We start from the raw sequence: 25,160 nt of genomic DNA on the forward strand, positions 1-25,160 counted from the left end.
TTCAACTTCTTGTAATTTTGTTACATTATGTCAAAATTAAAAGACACTACTTCATGGATATCTTGGTGGTTGAGTAAACCAGAAAACGCGTTCATGTGCGCAGTGGACGAATGCTACGTTCGGGATCGATTCAACTTATTTGGCTTAGATGAATTGGTGCCAGGGTATGAGATCGCACTAAACACGTTGTTAAATGGTTCAAGAAATCGTAACAGCTCTCATCGTGACTTGCTCGCTCTCAGATTATTGTATGGTCTGATCCATGCTCGGTTTATAATGACGCCCCGAGGGGTTGATCTAATGTTGGAAAAATATTTTATTAGAGATTTTGGTACCTGCCCGCGAATTGATTGTGTGCGTTCACCAGTTTTACCAATGGGTAAATCATATTATGCTTTATTTCAGGGTTAAAATATATATTATAAGTAAACTGCTAACAAAAATTATAATACATTTTATTTTTTGTAGATATTTTGTAATATTTTAAAGATGTAATAATGGACATTATGTTTAAATAACTATAAATACAGGTATATCTTTGGTATAGTTCTAATAAAATACGTAACTAACATTCGTACTATCGAAAACATTATTTTAAAAAATTATACAACATGAGTAACAACTTACAGCACTCAATAATTTAACAAAAATGAAATTTCCATAGAAAATTTAATAGATATATTTAAAATTAATTAAGTTGAAATGTTAAACAAAAGTCGAAGTTGAAAGTTTATTAATAAGTTCTTATATTGGCTGCTTTAAATTTTTTAGAAAAAATTTAATCTAACGCGTCATTCCAAAAAGCTTCAGTATTTTCCCCATCTTCATTTAAAAAATAAAGATTTACTTAGAATTGTAAGATTCATAAAACAGGTAGTGTAAAAAATGGAGAGTAAGGTCTTTGTCTCCTTCTTCCGTAGCAGTTATTTATGCATGAAAAGAAAAAAAATTTGTTTCAGGTTTAAGTGATAAAGTTCGGGAGGGCACTGTAATATTGTACTGTCCCAAGTGTGATGATGCGTATTTTCCTTCAGCTGACATCGTTGCGGCTACAGTGGATGGAGCATTTTTTGGTACTGGGTTTCCTCATATGGTGTTTATGACTAAACCAGAATATAGGCCTCAAAAAAGTCTTCATCGGTATGCGGCCAAACTTTATGGATTTCGCATCCATTCGACAGCAATTGACATACAACGGCGTACGGCAGCGAAATACAATAAATGTAAATTGTCAACTATTCGTTATTGAACTCTATATTTTCTTCTTACGATATTAATTTAATATATAATACATTAAATATATGTAATGTGTTTTAACCAAAAACTGAATTGTATTATTGTTACATAATGTAATAACTATTAATTAATGATGTTTTAAAATCAGCGTTGAGACATTGTTTTTAAATAACTCGTTCCTCATTACCTATTAAAAATAATTCAGATTCTAGATTTTGTACAATTTGAATTCAGTGTTACTCTTACGAAAATACCTCATTCAGGGAATCCATTACATAGAAAATTATATAACCTATACTATACTGCATACCATATAGTACATTAAAAAAAAAATTTAAACCCAGCTAGTGTAATGAAAAAAAATTACTACTAATATTTTTAATTTTGTTTAATATATTTTACTAAAACCACACAAAAAAAATATGTTTGTACAACTTTCGCTTCTTGAGTGCGTTTGTATTTGTGCTTTATGTATATTTTATCAATATTGTCATTTTTATTTAACATTAACTTTTACGCTCACAACTCTTGAACGCTTTTGAATACATACCTACTTATACATAATTGTCTAATCAAAATATAAAACTCAAGACTTAACCATTAATTTCATTTACAACATTACCCGGTTAAATTTTGATGTTTTCATTATTTTAAACCCACAAATCAAAAAAATGTTAAATTAATTCAATCCACACATGTTTAACATATCTTAATCAGAATTAAATTGAGAATTTAACTAACTAATAATCATTTAAAAATTTAAGGACAAAAAAAAAACTAAGTTATAATTAAATAAAAACTTAGCTGTTTCTGTGTATTTCTATTTGAGTTGTAAGTAGAATGTTGCTAGTGATTTTGAAAAAATGGGTAATAATATTATACGTTAAGGGTAATGGTATGATACAGTGGTTACTATAGGTGACACTCGACATCTGTAGTTAAGCTACGTCCGTCACCGCCTAATCTCGGTTTGGTGACATTTCGAGGTTTTTATCGGAGACCTAAGCCATGTCCTTTATTGCACGTATATGTTCAACCTACACATTTTCAAATCCAACCAATACAATTCTACCAACAAACTAATGGCCATAGTTACCGAGGATTTAAAAATGAAATTGTAATACTCTGATAATATTAAAGCGTGTTTTTAAAGATTAGGACGTACTTTTAGTAAGTGGTAGCTACCCAGAAGGAATAAAATACATTTTCTTATTTCACTTTAACTATGTAAAATACAAGTCGCGTATTTCGAATTCTATATCATTGTTGTCGAAGACCGACTAGGGATTAAAAAAAAAACATTAATTCGCGGAGACGGCCGAAATCAAGTTTATACCTAAATCCCGCTGGAGTGGTTTTCCACTCTCATTAACCTCTAGACTCTAAAGCGAACAACCCGAAGCCTGAATTTCGTAAAATCTCTTTCTCTCACACCAGCTACACGAAATGCTTCCAAGTCATTGAACCTTAGAATTTTTTTATATTACATTTGAAGTTATATTGGTATCCAAGTCTACAGTGGGAAATGAACCACCGAATAAAATGGGCAAGATTAATGTAAAAAATATGATGGAAATTCGTACGATATTAATCTTTAAAAAAGTATACATTTTTGTTTTACTGATACTGTTGAGTTTAGTGTGTTTCTATTCATATGAATAATAGATCTGTAATAGCCAATATAGTATCCGTTTAAAAACTAAGTTACTTAAAGATTAATAATGATCAAAATACATTCTTTATGAGCGGGCTTTGACTCACGAAACATTTAAAATTTTAAAAATGATTTTATTTTTATTTGTCCACGGCAACAAAAAATACATATATTTTTAAAACTATAAGATAAATTTCTTCAAACTAGTCATTGTTTACATTTTATTACAATTTGTGATAGTCATTAGTTATTTTAAAAAAACTAAATACAATAACTTAAAATTACAAATTATTTATAATAATAAATTATTAAATGTATACTTTTTTTCATCAAAATTATTTAATTAGTAAAACTTAATTCTAGTTAAATTTGTGATGTACAATTACACGTTAACAATAAACAATTAAACCATACACGAGTGAATACAGTTTTAACCTAAGGTCATGTTAGGAGGACTAACTTGACTGAATTATTTACTGATATATTTGGAAACAACAAATTAATAAAATATGCATTACAGCATTAATAGGCAACGACCCGCATGCGGTCCATTAGTAAAATTGATATTTTCCCCCCTCGTTCCCTACACACTGGTGTACCAGAATTGCATACACTAGACGCCGTCTGAACTATCGTATCAATACTTGCGCAACGATAAATCTGTTGTCGCATTCGCTTACCTCTGGGCCGTAAGAATAATGATATGTCTATTGGAGGTTAGTACATCCCAACAACGCCGCGTAGGTGGTTCAAACAATAATAATAGTAATAATAATAATAATGTGAGCTTATACTCTACACCCTGGCCGGGTGAAGAGGACGTGCGGTTGTTCGACGGAGCTCGTTACAGGGTAAACAGCGTCCCAGATTATTATTATATTATTGTTCGATATACCTTAAAGGCTACACAACAACGAATGATCGTTTACCGTTTAATACATAGTATGCGTTGTTGTCGTTATTATTATCGTTATGTTATAATGTTTTTTGTTATAATGTCGTACCGAGTGATTTCTTTATTATAAATACTTTTATTTTTGTTCCAACTTGAGCGGGTGGCGGCGATTCTTGTTTGTTGTGTTCAATAAACCCCGTTTCGGCCGGGGTCGTATTTGGTCATGCGCATTCCGCCATCTGGCGGAAAACCACCGCAGTCTCCACGGTTTTATTCGCCCAAATCGAACGTGCCCCAGTAATGCGACCGCGTTCGTCTGCGAACAACCCATTGTTGACGGCGACCACCACGGGCACGACACGACGCTCCGAGCGAGTGTTTCAAGTATACTCTTGAGATGTTTTTTTTATTAAGTAAATAAATATTTAATTATATAAGTGCATTATCTAAAGTGTCGTGGGGGTTGGCGTTCAATTAAAAGGCAACGACACTATGGTGCCGCCTCCGCCACCGCCACCTCAGCTGGAGTACAACGGAGAACGCATGCCATTACGGTTGCACTAAAACACAAAAGACTCATCGACAAACCGCGCTAGGTAAACATTACGTACAGTATTATTAATAGGCGAGCGATACTACTGTATCGACACGCGGTTATATCCGCTGTACTCAGCAATACAACACAGGGGTTTACTTATTAACAATTTGTTTGTTATTCGCGGCTGATCAATACGCAGTCGCGATATAATACTAATAACAATAGAATATACATTACACTGGTATAAAAGAAAAGGCACACGCGACGGATACTCGTTTTGCGATAATGCAAAGCGAACGCATAAAATACCGCCGAATGCTGCCGGTTCGTCCGAAACGACGTCCGGCAATGAGTGTTCAAAGGTCGAGGCGACTGGTGACCTTTAAGTGTGGCACAAAAATAAAAGCAATTTATCAAACTAAAAAGTCATATTTATATTTTAACGTCTATATTTCACTCGTATATTAATATCTTCTAACACCTAAATTCGCAACCACATCAATGAGTTATTAAAAACTAACTGTGTTTTAAAAAACCCTGTACTCTTAACGTATAAGCTAAATATCTGAACACATTTTGAAATACCTTTGATATTTTATAAAACAATAATAATATACTCGAGTTTTAATAAGACTTTAAGACCATTGAAATTGTTTTTGATCGACGTAAGGAAACATCATTATTTTATTATTCTGGTTTTCTATGAATTATATATAAGACGATGCATGTTTTGTGCATCGTTATGTATGACTTAATAGAATACCTCTTAATACGGCCTACCAGTCGTCATGCCGAGCCGTAGTTATGATTTTTGGTGCGTGCCGTTCGAAGGGAATGAATGACGCGTGGGTATCCACGCTTGGCAAACAAACGACGGTTAAGGCGAAAAGTTGATAGACGAGATTTCGGTCTGCCACCCTTTTTTGTATACATGAGGTATACCTCAAGCTTAAGTGCGTTTGACAAATTAGCGTGCCGTTGGTAATCGTTTTTCGCGTTTCGAGCCACCCGTAAAAGCTACTGCGCTTTTTTTTAACGACTAACGCCATCGAAACAAGTACATTAGAGAGAGTGAAAGATTTCTTTCATTAAATTATGCAAATCGCATTTTTGGTATCCGGTTTAGCCACCGTAGTCGATTCAAACGAGTGTATCGGCAAAGGAGAGAGCAGCGGGGACAGATGACTGTACCGTAATGTTGCCTAGGTATTAGGCTTAGACACTCCGATGGCAATTTAAGCCCCATCGTTGATCGGACGAACCGCGTCAATACTACCGAAAATATGTTTAATATTTATTAATTGTTTAGTTTTATTAGTGTCATGATTATATTAAATATAGATTTTAATCTATAAATGTATCTATTTACCCGTTATTATTTTAATTGTAGTACCAGTGTTATAATAGTAGTATTGTCTGGACGGGTATGGAGAGCTGTTTCGAATACGCTCGCTAACATCGGGTGTTATACACTTTTGACCTAATTATATATAGGTTCACGATATTATAAATATTTTCACCGTGGTCGCGTTTCTAAAAGACATAAAATCCTATGCTAATATATCGGTGTTCCCGCGAGGAAACAATTATTACTATTGAACGAGTGACGGTGACTGCCGACTGGCGTAGAAGTAAAGCCGGCGTCTAGGTATAAAAATATATAATAAAAGCGGTTGGTATGCGACACACACACTGTATACACTTTTAAACAAACTATCGACGAAGGAAACGTGCGAAAACGACATTTCGATCAGTAGTTTTGCGTGTTACCAGTTCTTGTTGAGGACAACGTTTTTTTTATATACTATTTTCGTTAGGAAACGCATTGTGCGTTATCAACTTATAGGTACTACGAAGTCATAAATCTTGCAGACGTTACAAATATATAATATAAGGTCGAAAAACACATTTTCGCATCACAACCTTGTTTTTACCACGATTTCGTCCTGTGTAGTAATTAAAAGTTGACAACGTAATTGCTTTTTTTTTTGGTGTGTGCTTAACTGGTAGAAGTAGGTAATACTGCAATTTAATTTTGAATTATTTACTATTTTCCGGAAGAAAAAAAACATTTTCTTATCTACCGACACGCACACCTTAAGCACGTTTTAGTTAAGCGATACCATCGATGGATAAGAATTTAAATTTAATGTAAAGCTAACATCTACCGTGTTAGTCATGCGATGCAATACCGATCGGACGTGAATACTGCCTTTAGCAAACGTTGAAACTCTACAAAACTATTTATTTTTTCATGGACTTATAGAACAACACTATCGTTGACTCAAGATGTCAACATTTTGTTGTATATTCTTCCATAGAATTGCAAGAAAGCCGTAATATTGCTCTCATTTTTTTGTTTTACTCTTTCGTAAGATGTGGTGTTTTGAAGTTAACGACCTTTACTACATAGTCTCATGATTTAGTATTTTTTAATTGTTTTGACTATACTAGCTATAGCGGTATTGGTAGAAATAGTTTAAGATTAAATAGCGTTGTTTAACTATTACAACAAATAGATGATAATAACTATAATTTAAAAAGTACAGAAACAATTAAAATAAAGCCTTTTTTTAAAAATATTATGTATATTATATATCTTCTTCTTCTTAGGTAAATCGGCCACTAGGACCATCCGGAAATACAGTCTTGCCTCCAGTTTTCTCTATCCGATGTCTGCCTTTTCCAGTCTAAACCTCTTACTAACGCTTTCACATCACTCCTTCCTACGTCCTTCCATCTCATATGTGGTCTTCCCGGCGGTCTTTTCCTAGTAGGATTTTCTTTTAGCACTTTGCGTATGAGTGGATTTTGGCTACGCCAAGCATGCCCAGCCCATTGTAATCTTTTGTTCCTTACCGTTTCCAGGACACTGTGTTTATGGAAAAGCGTTACAAACAAATGATTTACCTTATTATATCTCATGAAGATTTTAATTTTAAAATTATTTTCTTACACCCAAAAATATCCTGTAAATTCCTATAAAATACTAAAAAGTAATAATTATTTTATAAAGAACTGTATTGTGGGTCAGGTGTATATGTTCGAAACGAAGAACAATAACCTAACAAACATATCTGTAAAAATGTACATAGATTTAGAAGAATGTCATTAAATGCATTAATGATAGAATGAGTTTTTTGCTTTGCGGAATTGTTGTGTTTTATTTTTCCCAAAGAGTTCTTAAGGTTTTATTTATGCACCCATTTTGCTTGTTTTGCAAAAATAACGTCAAAAAGGGAAACAGAAAGTCTCAACAGTCACTTGACGTCCGTCACATTTCCGGCGGCTGAACATTTTTAATACCACCCAATGCGCTTTTTTATAATAAAACTGTCTATAAATAAATGTACGCCTATACTACACCAAAAACTAGACGCATACGATGTACGACGAAATAAAAACTGGAATTACTTTATATGATGTGTACTTGCGTATATGTTTATAAGTTGTTTTTTGCTCGTTCCGGTTTGCGGGTTAGTTTGTAATTTTTACCAATTTCTCTAGGAAACATACTGAAATGTCTAATCATGTGGTCCGTGTTGTTTTTGGGGTGGCCTGGGATTGATGTTATTTATACTCGATCAGCGGAGTAACGTCAAAGGTCATTTGTTTTCTTATAAATCAGTTTTTCCGGCTCGTGCAGTAAGAAAAATGAAAGTACAAGGTGTCATTCTCGACACCTTACACGCGATATGCCGTTCTAATCCGCATACTTATAACCGCTACCTATTCTTTCTCCGTCCTGCAGTTATACACTTACCACCCCTCTATTTTGCACTTGTATAATGGCTCTTTCCATTGTTCAGTAATTACGTTTATGGACCCAAAAATTTACCAACGAGAGGACAGTAATGAATATATGTAGTCAAACAAGCTCACGTCCACTTTGGACACTAACGATATTGGAACGCTTAGACAAGTATAAAGTTCATTGGTTTCAAGTCTGTATCAATGATATATGTACCATTTATATTATACACCGGGTGATATACTCGAAGCGATTGCCGACAATCATGCTGTATATGCTTACATTTGGATTTTGGGTCAAGAAATGTGACAAACATTGTGTTGTAAAAAAATGTAAAGTAATAACTAAGTCCGGAAAACCATGATTTATAGTAGTCGATCAATACCGATACGTGGTGCGTGTCTATAAGACCAAAAATCGCCAATTATTAGTATTATTTTACTTTAAACATCGAATGATGTTAAATACAAGACAATTTCTGCGAGTGATGGTAGGTTCTTGCATTGAACGCAAAGTGATTGTATTTCTCGTTGAAGTATAATTGTATATTTCATTTTATTTCTACTTGAAACTTATTTCTTGACTTGAAAACTATCGTGACTGTGATTACGTACACGAGTTATAAATACAAAAGTTTACAGTTTAGGTTCGGTTTCGGACTAAATTTGTAGGTACTAGTCATGCACTGTCTAGACACTCGTTTAATCGATACTCTAGACTCCATTATGAGCACAACGACTGTGTATTTTGTTGCAAGTTGACCTTCATCTAATAATCCGGTTATATTACATTTTTTACAATAGCTTAAAAAAACAATTTCGTACGGTCTGCAAATAAACTACAATAAAACAAATAACATAAAAATAATGGCATATTTAGAAGTTATTACATCGCTAATAAGGCTTGCATGGAGAGATAAATTTAAAGTAATCTACTAAATTTCTGGGAAAGTAATTTTAAACATTTTTTAGCTTCGATGTAGAGCTGGGAAGGTATTGTTTTTTAATAGTGTGTTTTTTCAATTGTTTTGTGTCTGGACTTGCGATATCTTTTAAACGGCTGAACCGATTACTGTATGTACAACAACATCTGTATAAATCAGAAATAGGTATTCAGATCAAAAATTTAAAAAGTTCACTCCTTATCCTTCAAAAATGAGAGAAAACCAAAAAAAATGTACATTTTTTCAATTTAAAATTATGGAACTCTATAACTTTTTTTAAATAGTCAAATTAGTTCAGTAGAACACATAGTACAGAGTACTACCGATAAACATTGACAACCCCAAAAAAAAAACACTTTCCTCTAGAAGAGGTGGAATCTTTTATTTTATTCCCCTTTTCAGATGAAGTTTTAGGGCTTAAGGTCTCAAAATTAGAGCTACCGATTACACGAGTAAGTAAATACACGTGTAACACGTGTAGTTCAAATTGACGTGAAGAAGTTAGTGTAATTATAAACACGTGTTGAAGTTCGTGTAGTTCGTAAAGTTCGTGAAGTTCATGTAGTTATAAGTACACGTGTATCTGCAACTACACGTATTCTTACAACTCAAGTTTTAATAACACCTCTAATTTTATTTGATACTATTCTTTAATTAATGGTTTTCACTAAGATAAAGTATTATAGCCATTGGGTTAAGTTAGTGGAATCTCGGGTCTTACACGTGTATTAATTACACAAACTTCTGCACGTGAACTCGAACTACATGAACTTTTCCTACACGTGTATTTAAAATACACATGTAGAATCGTCGACTCTACTCAAAATTAGACAAGATCAATTTTTGTACAACATGATATAAATTTATCATAATAAATAATAGAATTTATCAATATAAGGATCTTTATTTTTTTTTAAGATTATAAAATATTAAATTAGAGCAACAATTATAATAAAAAAAATAGAAAATTATACACCTAATATATTAACAAAAGTAAATTTTAGCTTCGATGTGGAGCTAAAAAGGTAATGTATTTACAATGACGTGTTTTTATGTTTTATAATTATAAACATTGGCAAACCAAAAAAATATTATAAACCCTTCCCCCTCCCTAATAAATAGACATTTTTTCTTTATTTAAACTTTTCAAGCAAAGTTTTAGGGATTTAAGTCTGTAAGATAGACCGAGAGTAGATCTAAAAGTGGGCTTTAAAATTTACAATTTTCTCAAAAATTTGTAGCTTAACTTTTTTTTATTTATGAAAATCCCAAAGAAGGGGGAAATCAAACGTTGACCGTAGTCAATTTGTAGATTACTAGGTATGAGTGAATCAGATTTTATTATTTTCAGTTATAACAACTCCTAAAGCCCTGTGACCTCCCCGTCCCCACTGTGCCTTGACTTAACTATACTGGCTTTTTTGTTTATAAAATTAATCACTTACAAAAGAACCAAAATAAACTACGTGTCAAATAAAAAAACCACAAAATGCAAATATTCAATCTTAAATCATGTTTGCTAAAAGATCCATTCATATTTTATTTTGTTTTGACGTGGGCAGATTGTTTTTCTGGGAAAAAGAAAAGAGAAAAAATGTCTTGCAAAGTTTTAACCGAGATATTCGCCGGCCTGAGTTAATGATATTGTGAATAGGTCAAGGCACCTCTTAGAAACTTTCTGACAGGTGGGTTGGTCTACTCGCCTAATCTATTCAACCCTACTTGGAAAATGTCAATTGAAACATTTCAGCCCTCTCAGAAAGCTATCCAAAAACTTCACGAGCTTAATTAGAATTCGCGATTTTGTATAAATAAAATCAATTCGTGGGTCGAGGTTTGTGTAAACCTATCATAGTAATAAACAATTAACAATAGGTAGTACAATACAAAATGTATACAGCGGGAAACTTATGTTTTAATGAATTTATTGAACTTTTAGTAGACCATTTATAATTGATAAATAAACAACTTTATAATTTTATTTCTTGCTTCAAACTTATATCCCATACATATTTATTTTTGTTGAAAGTATTAAATGTATAAAACTCTATATGAAATTGTAACTATAGTTTGACAAAAGAAAAAAAACCAGGAACCAATCTTCGCTATGGTTATGTATTTATATTAAAATTGTTTTTGTATTAAAACGTCACGTACAATGTCTGTGAAACAGTGGGAATAGAATTCGGTACTTTTAGCGCTCCTAGTTCGACGACATAGTCCATGCACAGTCTTACTCAGGTCACTGTGTTTACCAAATTTATGTGGTTAAGTATAAATATCAAATAATGTGTTTATAAAATATCGTTCATATTAATTACTTCCACATTTTTATTTGTGTTACATTTTATACAAACGCTTCAGCGTAAAACTACAAAACTACAATAACTTGAAATTAAAAAAACCAATTCTTTTTTTTTAATTCTATCAACTTAGGGTTTAATTTAAAGAATTGAATGGTTTATAAATCATAATTTTTTTTAAAAGTTATTTTCATTTTTGCATCGTACAATGCCGTGAAAACCATTATAAGTTCCCTTGGGAAACCGTTTTTTGCCACCATCTACACGTTTTCCTCGCCAATATTATAAAATACCGCCCTTACTGCTCTAGGGCACGTGTTCAATTTACCCCTCATTTTAGCACGACCCCGTTTACATTTATTTTGGTATGGCTTAAAACAACCTAAGAGATAATTTTAATAAAGTTGATAAAATGTTAGTTTACAATTTCGAGTTGTAGTATGGTATTGGAACGTTAGTATCATTAACAATACCGAGAACGTAGTATTTGTGAATTATTCAAAATGGATTGAACTATTTAACGTTCACTTCTGTTGACGTAAAGTATATTAAACACGATAGAAGGACCAATTTAAATAATTCTGATGCGTGATGAAGGTGTGTTTCAGCTGCGTTCAACCAGAGAATAATTGCAATGTTTTGTACGATTTGAAGACGTCAAACAGCGAAACAAACTCAATTTTCGAAAATAAAATTTCGTGTTAACTAGTGTCTGTATTTACGCATTACTTGTGTTAACGTCACGTAGTGTCTTAATATGATTGTGATGATAGAGAGAACAAACAGTAAAGAAACGTCCGTTAAACTGACGATAATATGACAACATCATTATGCATGTTTCATTGCGATTTCCTCAGATAACTGAAAAAACAATAACCGCGTCAGACGGGATAGTTAAAAATATTCTCCACTGTGTTGGTGGACATCATTATCCTATATACGTTCTTATTATTACTGTCGAATGATTGATGAAGCCTGGACACTAGGCGAAGTGAACGATAAAAGAATCGGCAGTGTTCTTAGCAACAATAACGTACTATTTTAAACATATCTTTGTACCCGAGCTTCGACAATTTACTAGTTGCATTGTTTAGTGTTTTAAATAAATATTCTAAATTAAAACAAACCAAAAAATCCGTTAATTGTGAGTTATTTTAGAGAAATTTGGAGTGAGCAAACATTATTTCCTACAGAGATACATTTATGATTGATCGATTCTTAGAACTAACCTAGAACTTATTTAGAGCAATAGTTTTCCGATTAAAGAAGTACTAATATTTTAAGTATATATTTTTGCTGTTCATGACTAGACTTCAGCTTTTACCTTTTGGCCTTAATAAAATATTTTATTGGTTATATTACCATGCCAATGATTTAGCAGTGGCTTTTTATAAACATAATATGATAAAAAATATAATTAGTTGGTTTAAAACGCATTTTTTAAAAGTATTTGTTTCACAAAAAAATAAAAAAACAACCACTAAAACATGGATTCAAAATATAATCATATCTTCCCTGAAAAATCTAACCTAATCTACCTACTTATTTGAGAATGCAAAACAGAACTCTTAAAACTATTATTTAGGAAGTTAGAAATAGAGGTAATATTTCACTTCTTAAAGAAATAGAGGTAATATTTCATTCTGAAACCTAGGTTACACTATTTTTAAATAGCTAAAATCACGTTTTTTGCGAAAATTTGAATTTTTTAGCTTCGATCACTAATTTTTATGCTCGGGATTTAAATGGAAAATAATTATGCTCCGAACCTCGCTTAACTATAAAATATTTAAACATCTATGCACTATAATTTATTTTAAAATGTTCAATCAGCTATGATGCGAAAATCAACTTATTATTAGGGTAATATTACCCCTTATTGCTTATAACCTTATTCATATGAATATTAAGTTAGAAGTTTATTAGAAGTGAAAACATAAAATTTGAAAAATCACTGTAAAATTGTTTTTTGTAGATTATTTTCCAAGATAAAATAGATGGCTTTTCAAATTAATATAATTCTTCTTAATTCTCGTTCCTCAATCATTATTTCTTCCATTATGTCCTTTATTTTAAGCGCTGGATTCGTTATTTAATTATATGTAAATAATTAAATACTATTTTGTATTATATAGTGTGCTATAATGTGTAATCACAAAAGCAATTTAATAAAATAAAAAAATGTTTGTAAGAAAAAATATTTTAAATCAAATAATTAATTAAAGATGTGTTTTATAACGAGTGCCAAAGTTATAACCTACAATAATATATATATTATAAATTGATATATTTTAAATAAAAATAAATGTAAAAGTTTGCTTTTACGTCTTGCATATTGCGTTTAGTTATAAATTATAATCATTCGTGGGGCTCTTTGTACATGGTGGTGAAATTGATGTTTTGACTGCCTGGATTGTGAAGAGGAGGAATACGAGATTGCTGTTTTGGGAGTGGTTAATGCACAGCGGGCGGGCGGGGGTGGATTCGGTTGACTTTTTACGACACGAGCCTTTGACGAGGCGGCCAATTTGTCCCCCGGTTCCTTTGCGGCCGGTTCACCACCGTCATGTATACATGTTGCCGACGCACGATGGGGTAAAGTAATGCACACGCGGGGCGGTTGGTCTTATGGACGGCGGTGGTGAGGGACGAAAGTCAATCAAACGAGCCCAACAGGACGGGAAACGCTTCCGCTGTTAGCTTGCAACAGTCACTCGATTACAGAAACGCCCGGCTTTAACTCGTATCAAACATATAATACACTATGTTGTATGATTTTTGTTCCCTGGTAGTACTTAAGACGCTACATCGGATATAACATTATTTTTTCTATCAGGAAACATAAATGTAGCGTAAGGTTACTATTTATTCAAAAATAAAACCAGAAAAATTCGGGCAATATCCCTTTCAACGTCTCCCTCTTTTAAATAAAAAAAAAATTCAATATACTAAACCAAAATATGAGAAAATTAAATGATGTAATAATATATTACTTTACTAATATTATAATATATTATTTTGTATTGACATATTTTGGTGATTCGATGTATGTAATAGTATACATAACAACAACACTATTGTATACAGCCTGTGCTAAAGAATCTAAATATTTATATTCATAGTGAGCATAGTTATTATTACTTCAATATTTATTTGAAACAGCGCTGTTATTCTGGTCTAATATAGGTATTTCAGTAGACTGTGATAACAGTATAATATCATTTTAGATTAATTAATATTCACGAAAAACTTTAATTTTAAATTAGTCGGCATATTTAAAATGACTCCTAGATAAAAAAATTTCAAAAATTGCCTATTCTTTGCCCCTTAATAAATAACTCTTAACTAAAAAAAATAACTCGCCTCTCGTAGTTCCATTACTGGTATAGTGTAATATACGAAATGATAATATTTTTAAATAATTATGTCGTTATGATGCGTGTTTATTTATATTTCTGTATAATGTATTATATCTATATTTTTGTTATGCATAAAATATTATGATTTAAAATTGGAAACTGTAACAACTTATGATAACTATTACAGCACTTCTGGCAAATTAGTATCATGTACATAAAATATGCATATTATAATAGTGAGTCGATAGGATATATGTATATATATATTTATATATATTATACATACATGCACAATTGCAACGATGTTTTAATTATGGCTAGTCGGTTTCTATACGTATGTGAAGCACTCCAGACACACCATCACATATATTATTTTGAAATGGCTTGTCAAAGCCTCACATTACATACATATATAATATAAACACCTCAAATTTGCTGCCATCGCAATCACGGTCACGTCCGTTGTTTGGAGTTATTTTATCCGTTGTCGGTTCGTTGGAATCACAATGTTAACATAACAACAAAAACAAGTATCACAACCCAGTCGTGTTATTCGCATGATCCTTTTTTTTTAAATCCCTCTTGTTTAAGGTGCTTTAAACGCCTCAAACCATATAGATTTTAGCGACAGTTTAATCCATACGGTTTTGTCCGTGCCACTTTACTCGAAACAGTTGCCTAATTGAGCTTATATAAACCCCCAAAAACGCACAGGAAATAATTAAGCTATTGTAAATCTGTAAACATCTTAGGTGAGGTATGACGTTTTGGTTTGTACGGCATTAAATTGTATTGAAACGGCGGTTTATACACTATTACTAACTGCTTGAGAGCCTTTAATCGGCCAAAAGAAGTAATAGTCACATGTAATCTTTAAATATGTTAATACACACTATGATAATAAGGGAAAATATCTATGTAATATAAATTACCATAGTAGTTGTATTTATTATCCCTGATATAAATTTTAATAATACTGCTACGGTAGGAACTAGGAATATTGGACCAGCGTCCTTCAGTAAGCAATACCGAATAGTGATGACCGGCTAAAGTTTTTGTAGTTTTTATTGTTTTTACGTACATTTTCGGCATGTATAGTATTATATTTTACAATTTTCAACTCTCCATTGTTTGTGTCCAGTCATCATTAAGGCAATATAAAAAAATGTATTAAAACTATTTTCTCAACTCTTTATTTTTTAATAATAGCTTCAGTAATTATTATGTTCGGATTATGAAAACAGTATTTGCTATTCTAGGGCATATGATAACATAGATTACCAATTCTGTTGGGTACCAATTATCTGTTGACAGTTAATTTCAATTTAGTTTGATATGTTTACGGAATTTACTGTGTCAATGATACCTTTCGTTAAACGTGATAGATCGTAATAATTACTAAATCATTTATACATAATCGCTGTAAAAAACATGTCGTGTTGACTATACAATATGATGCAACGTGATCTCAAATAAAACAACTATCCGGTTTCAGTATGTAATCAGGATATAATATGGTCATCAGTGTTGGAAAACGTGACGGCACAACGGTCCTTTTTTTTTTTACACATGCATCCTTTGCGTTCGGGGGGGGGGGGGGGAAGGGGGTACTTGCCTGGAGGGGCATTAGTTCCCCCCGGGCACAACGGTCTTAGATGTCAAAAAAAATATGTTTAGAAGTACGTTAAAAATTACTCGATTTTCAACACTGATTGATAGCATAACCTTGTAATGGATCTAAAGAGATAATTATTAAATACTCTTAGGTGAAACCACACGGGAAAAGTTTATCCTAGAAGTGTAACAATTATTTCTATTGAAACAAAGACAGACCTCGTTAAGGGTAATCGCTTATAATATATTCTCCAAATGCTAAGCTGTTAATTATGATCTGTGTACTGTAACGCGTTTATTACAGAATCGTTTAACTCAAAAGCAAGTGGACCTTTTCGAATTAGCCAGCGCTTGTTTATATCGTATACCAACGTGTTTTTGCGTTCCGAGAAACGTCTGTCATCTAAATTTTTGAATGTCCGATAAAAAGTAAACAAATGTCAAGGAAATGTAATGCAAACCAACATAATCGTCGACCGGCTGAACAAGCAGGTTTTTAAACGTTTCGATATTATATAAGGGTTTGTAGTCAACGGCTGAATGTATCGTCGATTGTATAAATATGTATACAACCATTTCGCAGCATATTTGATTCCTTATTTAAAATTTAAATATATGTACACATATTGTGTAGTAAATGGAGTAGGACTAATAGTATTATTAATAATACTCGCGTCATGTTTTGAGAAACTTCATAGCGCCACCGCCATCGGAAAAAGAACATAATATTATTTTTATTTCTCAGTGGCAAAACGGCGAATCGTTTTTCTTTTGAGTGGTTCATAAAGAGTTTCCAAAGAATCGTTTTATAATTCAATTTCGAGAAAATCGATAACAAGCTTTTAACCAGTTCTATTCATGCACAGCTGTTCACCCGCTATATTAACTATAATCTCATTTCCGCAACACTCCACTCTAGTGTTCATTTCGCTTGAGTTGCTCGTTTACTTTAACCCGAGATCGCTCGTGATTCGGATAACATTGAAACTCAGACACATTTCTATACACGTTAAAGGGATTTTAATTAAAGAAATTATGGAATTTACTCATAGTTTATCGCAAGAGACTTTTGATCGAATTTAATGTTACCAAATAAATATGTTAGAGGTCCTTATTTCAAGTGTATCTGTGTAATAATAGTAGTGTACTTATATGTCTACTATAAAATTAATTTTACTGTAACAATAAAAATATATACATACATTTATTAATTTTTTTTTTTTTTAAATAAATCTTCAAATCTATTGAGAAAATTAATAAAGTCTATCCATCTTGGATTTATTAAACGATCCAATATTGATAACTATTTTTAGTAAAGTAACTAACCAGTTATTCCTCACAAGGCTTAAGTTAACCCTAATCCACCGAGAATTCAAAGTTTGTAAAAAAATCCTAATTTACATATTCATGCAGGTCGTTGCAGGAATAGACAGGCGTCGGCAAGTTCTTTGTTACATGAATGTAACAGTCGGCGGAAATGGGTTAATGAAGAATAATTTATATAAAGAAATTGTAAAACTGTAAAAATGATTATAAAATTAATAATTACAACCCTAACACCAAAAGAAAATTATTATTTATTACTAAAATGTTTACTTTGTTTTAGTCAACGTTTACGTTAAAACAGTATTCTAACAAAGTTCAACTAAAACAATACTTTATTCTGGCTTGATCTAATTATATATATCATTAACATGTTTGCAGTAATTCAATTTCCTGAAACTGTACTAAACGGCTCTGCAAGAACAATAAATTTGTCAATTGTTGATGCGTTGTGGAGGGCTTAAAAGTTTTAAGACACAGCATTGGAACTGTTCCAACTTCCAAGTCTACCCTAGCACACCCTATAATTACAACATTTATATATTATATATATGTTGTGTGTGTACGTTTAGTGCTTCCAGGGAATAGATATTTTGGCAACGTTGGTTTGTTTTTTGTTTTAATAGAATAAATAGCGATATAAGTATATGACACTAAGCACATCTGTATGCGCACAACTTGTGAGTATTGAAGTGCCAGGAATAAAATGAGCCATGAAGTATTTAAACTTTATTTGACCTGCTTTGTTGTTGTTTGCAGACGAATGGGTGGCAGGAGATTGACGGTTAGCTGTCTGGTGTCCGGTTGATGGCCGCCGAACGCGATGCGGACAACGGATTCGAAATTAACAGCTGCGGCGTCCCGCGTATACCACCGATCGGAGCGGCCGTTCGGTGGACCGCCGCGGCCGCTGCGGCCACTGCCCACCCGGACAGCCAAATGGAGATCAGGTTTCCGGCCAAGGCACCACCACAGCCGAGCTTGGCAGCGTCGTCGCAGGCGCAAGAACTGTACCGTCGTCTTCACAGCCGGTCCCTGTCCTCGCTTCCTCCCGAACCTTTCATGATCATGCGATCCAAAGCCCTCAACCGACGGGTGTGCATCAACGTAGGCGGCGTCAAACACGAAATACTCTGGCGGACGTTGGAACGACTGCCGCACACCAGGCTGGGAAGGCTGCGGGACTGCAATACGCACGAGGCCATCTCCGAACTGTGCGACGATTACTCACTTGCCGACAATGAATATTTCTTCGATAGACACCCCAAGTCGTTTAGCTCGGTAACTCATTCATAAGTTTACTCAATTGTTAATATTTTAAGATAAAAACAAAACTTTAGAGTACATAGGATACCCGTTTGGGCTGTGATTTAAATTTCGAATATTTGAATAATTCCTATGCATTTGTCAATCATGTCGTCAACATTGATTAGATAATTAAAATGTGAAATACAAGCCACTAATAACTGTTATGTCTAATAACAATATTGATTCTCACATTGTTAAAAAATTATTTACTACAATGTATGAAATAACACGAATATTTTTTAGGCGTGGTTTTCTATTATTTCCGCCACACAATATAAGTAGATAGTAATACAATTATTTATGTCATTAATTGGAGAATCTTTGTAGAGCTTTTCTTTCAATTCCCGTCATTAATATTTTGTTTTGTCAGATTAAATATCGCACATGTGTTTCAAAAGTGACAAAAAGTAAAAATAATTTTCAGTTATCGCTGTGGTAAAATTTAGATACACAATTTTTGAAGTGCACAACAATTATGTTGAATCGTTTTATGCTCCTGAACAATTTAGAAAAATGAATAATTATATTAGCTATTTAGGTTTAATATGCTCACTTATCAGTTTTCCCCAAATTTTCACAAAACATTCATTATTTATTTGTGCCACTTTTGGAACCCAAGTATGATATAATAATAATCAGTTATGCAACATAATATATTGACAAACTATTGATTTCCAAAGGCATTATTTTGGTTTCTTGATGCCCACGAGTTTAATGTAAACACATTTAACTTGATAATTAGTACTCGACGGCTGCTAAAGGTCACACTTAAGCTCTCTGCAATCATAAATTGATTGCATAATATTTCTCTGTATATCACTGCCTTGTCTAAAAACTCTTGTTCTAAATTAATTTTGAAAATTAACCTTATTCAATTTTTATTGTAAAGAATTATTTTTGTCGTTTAATCGTACACGAGTGAGATCGAGCATTCTAAAAACAGCTTCCTACATTTTATCCTTTTACTTAATTTACTGACTCTTCATTCCACTTTGTATCGTTCTGATCTTCAATTTAAAACTACAATAGTTCACACAATTAAATATTAATATGGCTTCGGACTTCCTCATAAAATATCCTTTATTACTAGAAAAAACCTAACAAAACTTGTGGTATATAGCCAAGTAATAAAATAGTTAATATTAAAAAATACCCTTAACCACAAAATATGATACACTTTTCAGTGGTACCTAGTGTATATTCAAATTTCGATTTTATTACTGCACTAACCACTGTACTTAGTGGTTTTTTCTTTTTACAGTCCCCACGTTGATAATTATTTCTTAGTTACTTTTATTTTTCCTTAACCTAAACCTGTACATCTCCTTTGCAATCTTTACTTGTTTTATTTCTTGTAGTATAATAATACAAAGCATGATAATGATAACAATTTCGTTGATGACGTTTGCGTGTTGCTTGTTATTTTCTTTCGCAGGTGCTTAATTTCTATCGAACTGGGAAACTGCACTTGGTTGACGAGATGTGCGTGCTGGCATTTAGCGATGACTTGGAGTACTGGGGGGTGGACGAGCTATACCTGGAGTCGTGTTGCCAGCACAAATATCATCAGCGCAAGGAGCACGTGCACGAAGAGATGCGGAAGGAAGCGGAATCACTGCGACAGAGAGACGAGGAGGAGTTTGGAGAGGGTAAATGCGCGCACTATCAGAAAATACTTTGGGACCTGTTGGAAAAACCTACTACAAGCATTGCGGCTAGGGTAAGTCGCCGACTGTAAGTCCGTTTGCGGTCGACACGACCGCATGCGGCACGTCTTCATGTATTTTTTTCTATTTCATTTATATATATATATATATATATATATATATATATATACATTTATGTATAAAACTAAACAATACGTGTGCTTGGGTAATTTTTTTTATAAAACTGTTGATGATGGTGTTATTTGAATTAACCGTTAAATGTATAAAATCACCAACACAGACAAATAACTAACTAGATTGCTAATAAAAATAAAGTGTAAAAATGGAAGCCAACCGATATTTCCCATAATATTCATTAAATTCTCGGCAAGTAAAAATAAAGATTGTATTACACATATTAGTTGTGTGCAAATTTTCTGTATGATTAATGATAATATTAGCAATCTAGTTTAATATGTGCAGGGTGCTTCCAGATAAAACAGCAAACTTTTATTTTGAAATTCAGTATTTTCAAAACTTTTATCATCTTATTAAGTAAACTAATCATTTACAGCATTAATTGAATATTGTTCTGATGTTTAAATGTATACTTAATATTTTGCTGTTTAATCTGGGAACATTCTGTATGAGTTCGGTGTTCACTTTTTTTTCGTGACCGGGACCTGCGGCAGTGTTGAGCATTATTTAGTTAAAAAATGATCTAAATAATTTTCGAAAGAATAATCTTTATTATTCTTTATTTAACCATTACCTTTATCTTAAACATTCTAATATAAAATTGTACTGTGTCTAAAATATGTACTATACCATTACAATCAACATACGTACACGGAAATAAAGTACATATTTGGACTAACTAAATTTATTGTACCCTATATTAACCATAATTTTAGTTGGTCCAACTATGTATATATTTTCCGTATAATTTAATTTCGAATAATTAATTTTGTCGTTATTTAAACTTTTGAATATTTTATTTTTATTTTTTGTAATGCTAAATACCAAATTCGGATTTTAACATTTTCGTCTCCTTGCCCCTAAAACCCTCTAGATTCATTTTACGATTTACTTGTTCAGCAACTCTATCAATCAAATATCGTTACTGATTAGTAATATAAGGATAAATGTTCAATCGGAAACAAAATTTGTAAAAGCACATACAAAAATATGTTCAAATCAAAATTTCACCAAAATCCATATTTTTAATTTAGGCACACCAAACACATGTTTTATGCAAATCTCAACTTGATCCAAACGTTTTCTATGAAGTTATAGCGTGTCAAAATTTAAAACTCTCAAAAACGTTCTAAAACACGGGTACGTTCATAGAACAATCTGACCATAATATAAAAATATTATTTTAATATCTGACCATATTTTTTTTTAGTAAATTTTTATTATGTTATAAGGTAAATACTAGGCTAAGTTTCAGCTTATATCTTAACAAACAAACAAATGAGTTAAAACAATAAACTTCTCCTCTCATAGATTTAAATATTTTTAAACAGAATCCTCTCAAATAATGTACTATACAAATTTCGTCTCGATATGACCATTTCTCACAAAGTTATAACAAGTTAAAGTGTAAAGACGAAAAATGTACAAATGTTTTAGGGGTTTTTCTCATTTTAAAGGGTGAAGGAGTGAACTTTTTCAACTATTATCATCCTGCCTTCTCTCTCCAAAGTACCATTTAAACAACATTTTTGATCGATAAAGTTTCAAATCGAGTAAATCTGTCGAGCTGTTCAAAAGTTGAATAATATATTGAACGTAACAGAAAAACAAAATTGGCTTCGCGTCGAAGCTACATTATCATCTAGAGAATAGCCAAAAGGAGAGGAATGATATTTAATAAAATAAAAAATAAAATTTCGAAAACAATTTTGCTCAACACTGATTCCTATGACATGACCCAGAACCGTTAGCGAGTTATTCAAGTTTTTTTTTTTTGAGTTTTCATATTTGATTTTGTTTGATACTTTTAATTTTTCTTTTATTACGAGTGTGTTAACAGGGAATTTATTATGCACGAGCCGCTTCTTATTTGTACCTAAAATAAAACATTTTTGTTTTTATCACTGGCTGCAGTGACACACGACAAGTTATACATGCATTGACTGCTAAGCATAATAGATATAACAAAAAAAAACATATATAGAACTCGGCAAAATGTAAAAAATTAATTACCAAGTACCGCGTGGAATGTGTTTGTTCGCAATGGACTCGTTCGTCGCGGAAGTCAACAGGAGACGCCGATTTTTTTACCTTGGATTGGAATCCCAACTTTTTTTTTTACATTTTGGTTTGCTCCTACCTTGTTGTATAAGTAGATGAATCTTGGCGTCCTTTGGGACATCCGGGGTTCGTGTTGGCGCCGGGATAGCCGTCCAACCAAAGCGATCGACTTTCCGGCCCCGGGACCTGTCTCGGACGTCCCGAATGGACCCGGATTTCAAATTCGACCGGTTTGTTGCCGTTATTAATGCGACTGAAGTTTTGATTGTTGTTTGTTATGTTTGGCTGACGGCGGCCGCTTTGATATATTATGTGGATTTCGCTTTGGATTTTATTTTCCTTATAATCAAAATACAATACATAACGATAATTTATAGTTTTACTATCCACCAGTTGTGCCAGTAAATTATTTTATTCATTGCGTGCGTCGCTGAATTATTTTACTTCTACAGGGAAGACTGGGTCCTTATTTTAGTTTTACATCGCCAAATCAAATATAGAGTTGTAGTAGTTTCAACGCCTAAAACCTACAACCACTGTATGACGTTTTCTAATTAAATTATTGTTGAGATCCTCGACGCTAATTGCTGCGGTAATATTTTTTATAAAATAACCACAGTCCTTTGCGGCTTTCAGGCTATATACATACTCGTACAAAAACTTTAGTTGTTAAAAAAGTTTTTCAAAATAATCATTCAGCGAACTTGCTATTTGCCCGCGTGTCATAATTTAATTTCAAACAAACCGTTCGCGCGCCACGTAATCATTTAAAGTTAACCGTAACGGCGCGGCGCCACGACCAATCGAACGCGGTAGAAAATCCCCATAGATATCTACTCTATTCTCCCTCTATCCTATCACAGTGAATACTTCTAAAATTGTACACGTAATTGTTTCGGATTAGGATAAACATTTTGAAACGGTACCCCGAAGAAACTGTGAAGTATAAACTTATGTCTAATCATCATTTCACTTTAAACCTAATTATTCATAATAATAGTAGATCGTACATTGGATAAACACCATAAGATTTTCTCGATTTTCGGAAGTGTATCGATAGCGCTACCTTAAATTATACATCATTAACAAATTTGGAATCATTTAAAATATATTCTGTAATATTAAAATATTCAAGGCTGAACTTTTCAACTAATTCTGTTTTAAAGTATATTTGATGAACGATTTCAAATTTTAAACACACAAAATAGACACAATTTTTTTCCTCCGTTTTTTAACTCATCACTGCAAAACTAGTTCCGCATTGAAACTTGAATAATCTGTTTTTAAATAATGGTTACTGCCTAGTTAAACAGATGCATTTGTGGATAGTTTGTTTTATTTTAAACAGATTATTATTTTTAGTAAGCATTTCATAAGAAGAATTTTTATTAAAATAACAAGTTTTGAAATTGGCTAGCTCGACTATTAAAATGTATACATACGTTAATCAATAAATATTAAGGCCTATAATGGTTTACTGAAAAGTACTCGTCGGCAATCTGGAAATTAAGTGTACTCATCGATTATGCGCCTACCTAACCATGTTTTTTTCTATATATGTTTATTTCGGCATAGTTAAACGAAAATAAAAAGAGTATTACACTACACCATACTTTTACATCCTTTTGTGTTTTTATTCCATGAACAGTTAACATTTGAACTTAGTTTTTGATTGATCAACGGTTTTAAGTAAATTAAATATTTAGAATAAAGTTTTTACTGATTTAAAAAGTTAATCTGCCAAATTATAATTTTAAAACCATTTTTATTACAATAAATAGAATAAAACTAATTTACTTAACCATACAATTATCCAGACCTTATACGACATACACAATACACATAATACACATGTGTGTATGTGTGCTATAAACGTATTTAACGACAACACATTAAAAATCCGCCGGTACCAAACGACTTTAAGGATATCCTAAACTACGCATTTAACACCGACCATACAGTTCTATATCGTAAAAGCGATGCTACTTTTTTATCACGTTCGGAATGTTTCAACAGCAAAATAGTAATTGCGTGTTATTATTATAGATAACATGGTGCTACAAAAAAAAAAAAATTGAATACATTTTGCAAGTGATATAGTGCAAATTGTAGGTCTTGTAAAGTCTAACATAAAACCGCGTTTGAAAATTATTCGCACCCTCAAATTTTCAATGTATTGTTAAAAACCATCAGTCTTGGGAATACTGATATTAGGTGTAGAACATTTGATGGTTTAAAAAAATATCAAACGCCGTTTTATGTTGGACTCGACAAGACCTACAACCTGTACTAGGTATCTTAAAAAATACAGTTACTGTAGCAGCGTGTTAT

The 25,160-nt window shown here is 32.4% G+C and overlaps 1 protein-coding gene and 1 long non-coding RNA gene across 4 annotated transcripts in view; both read left to right on the plus strand.

Annotated features, from left to right (window-relative positions):
• Positions 1-4,100: 4,100 nt before the first annotated feature.
• LOC126838961 (potassium voltage-gated channel protein Shab) overlaps positions 4,101-25,160 on the plus strand; it is a 39,878-nt gene continuing 18,818 nt past the window's right edge. For 2 of the 3 annotated variants that reach the window (XM_050573784.1, XM_050573786.1), the window contains exons 1-3: positions 4,101-4,381; positions 18,376-18,897; positions 20,360-20,644. In XM_050573784.1, the coding sequence (XP_050429741.1) occupies positions 18,424-18,897; positions 20,360-20,644 (759 nt within the window). In that variant the 5' untranslated portion in view covers positions 4,101-4,381; positions 18,376-18,423. The remainder of the gene's footprint in view (positions 4,382-18,375; positions 18,898-20,359; positions 20,645-25,160) is intronic. The other variant, XM_050573785.1, reaches the window with a different exon arrangement.
• LOC126838964 (uncharacterized) overlaps positions 17,650-25,160 on the plus strand; it is a 37,299-nt gene continuing 29,788 nt past the window's right edge. Inside the window, exon 1 of the long non-coding RNA XR_007685758.1 lies at positions 17,650-17,774. This is a non-coding gene — a long non-coding RNA (uncharacterized LOC126838964). The remainder of the gene's footprint in view (positions 17,775-25,160) is intronic.

This window comes from Adelges cooleyi, unplaced genomic scaffold (genome assembly GCF_023614345.1).
Source record: "Adelges cooleyi isolate 19-005CV unplaced genomic scaffold, UGA_ACOO_1.1 ACOO_flye_CR_arks_rails_tigmint_CR_PRNA_30, whole genome shotgun sequence".
Classification (NCBI taxonomy): domain Eukaryota; kingdom Metazoa; phylum Arthropoda; class Insecta; order Hemiptera; family Adelgidae; genus Adelges; species Adelges cooleyi.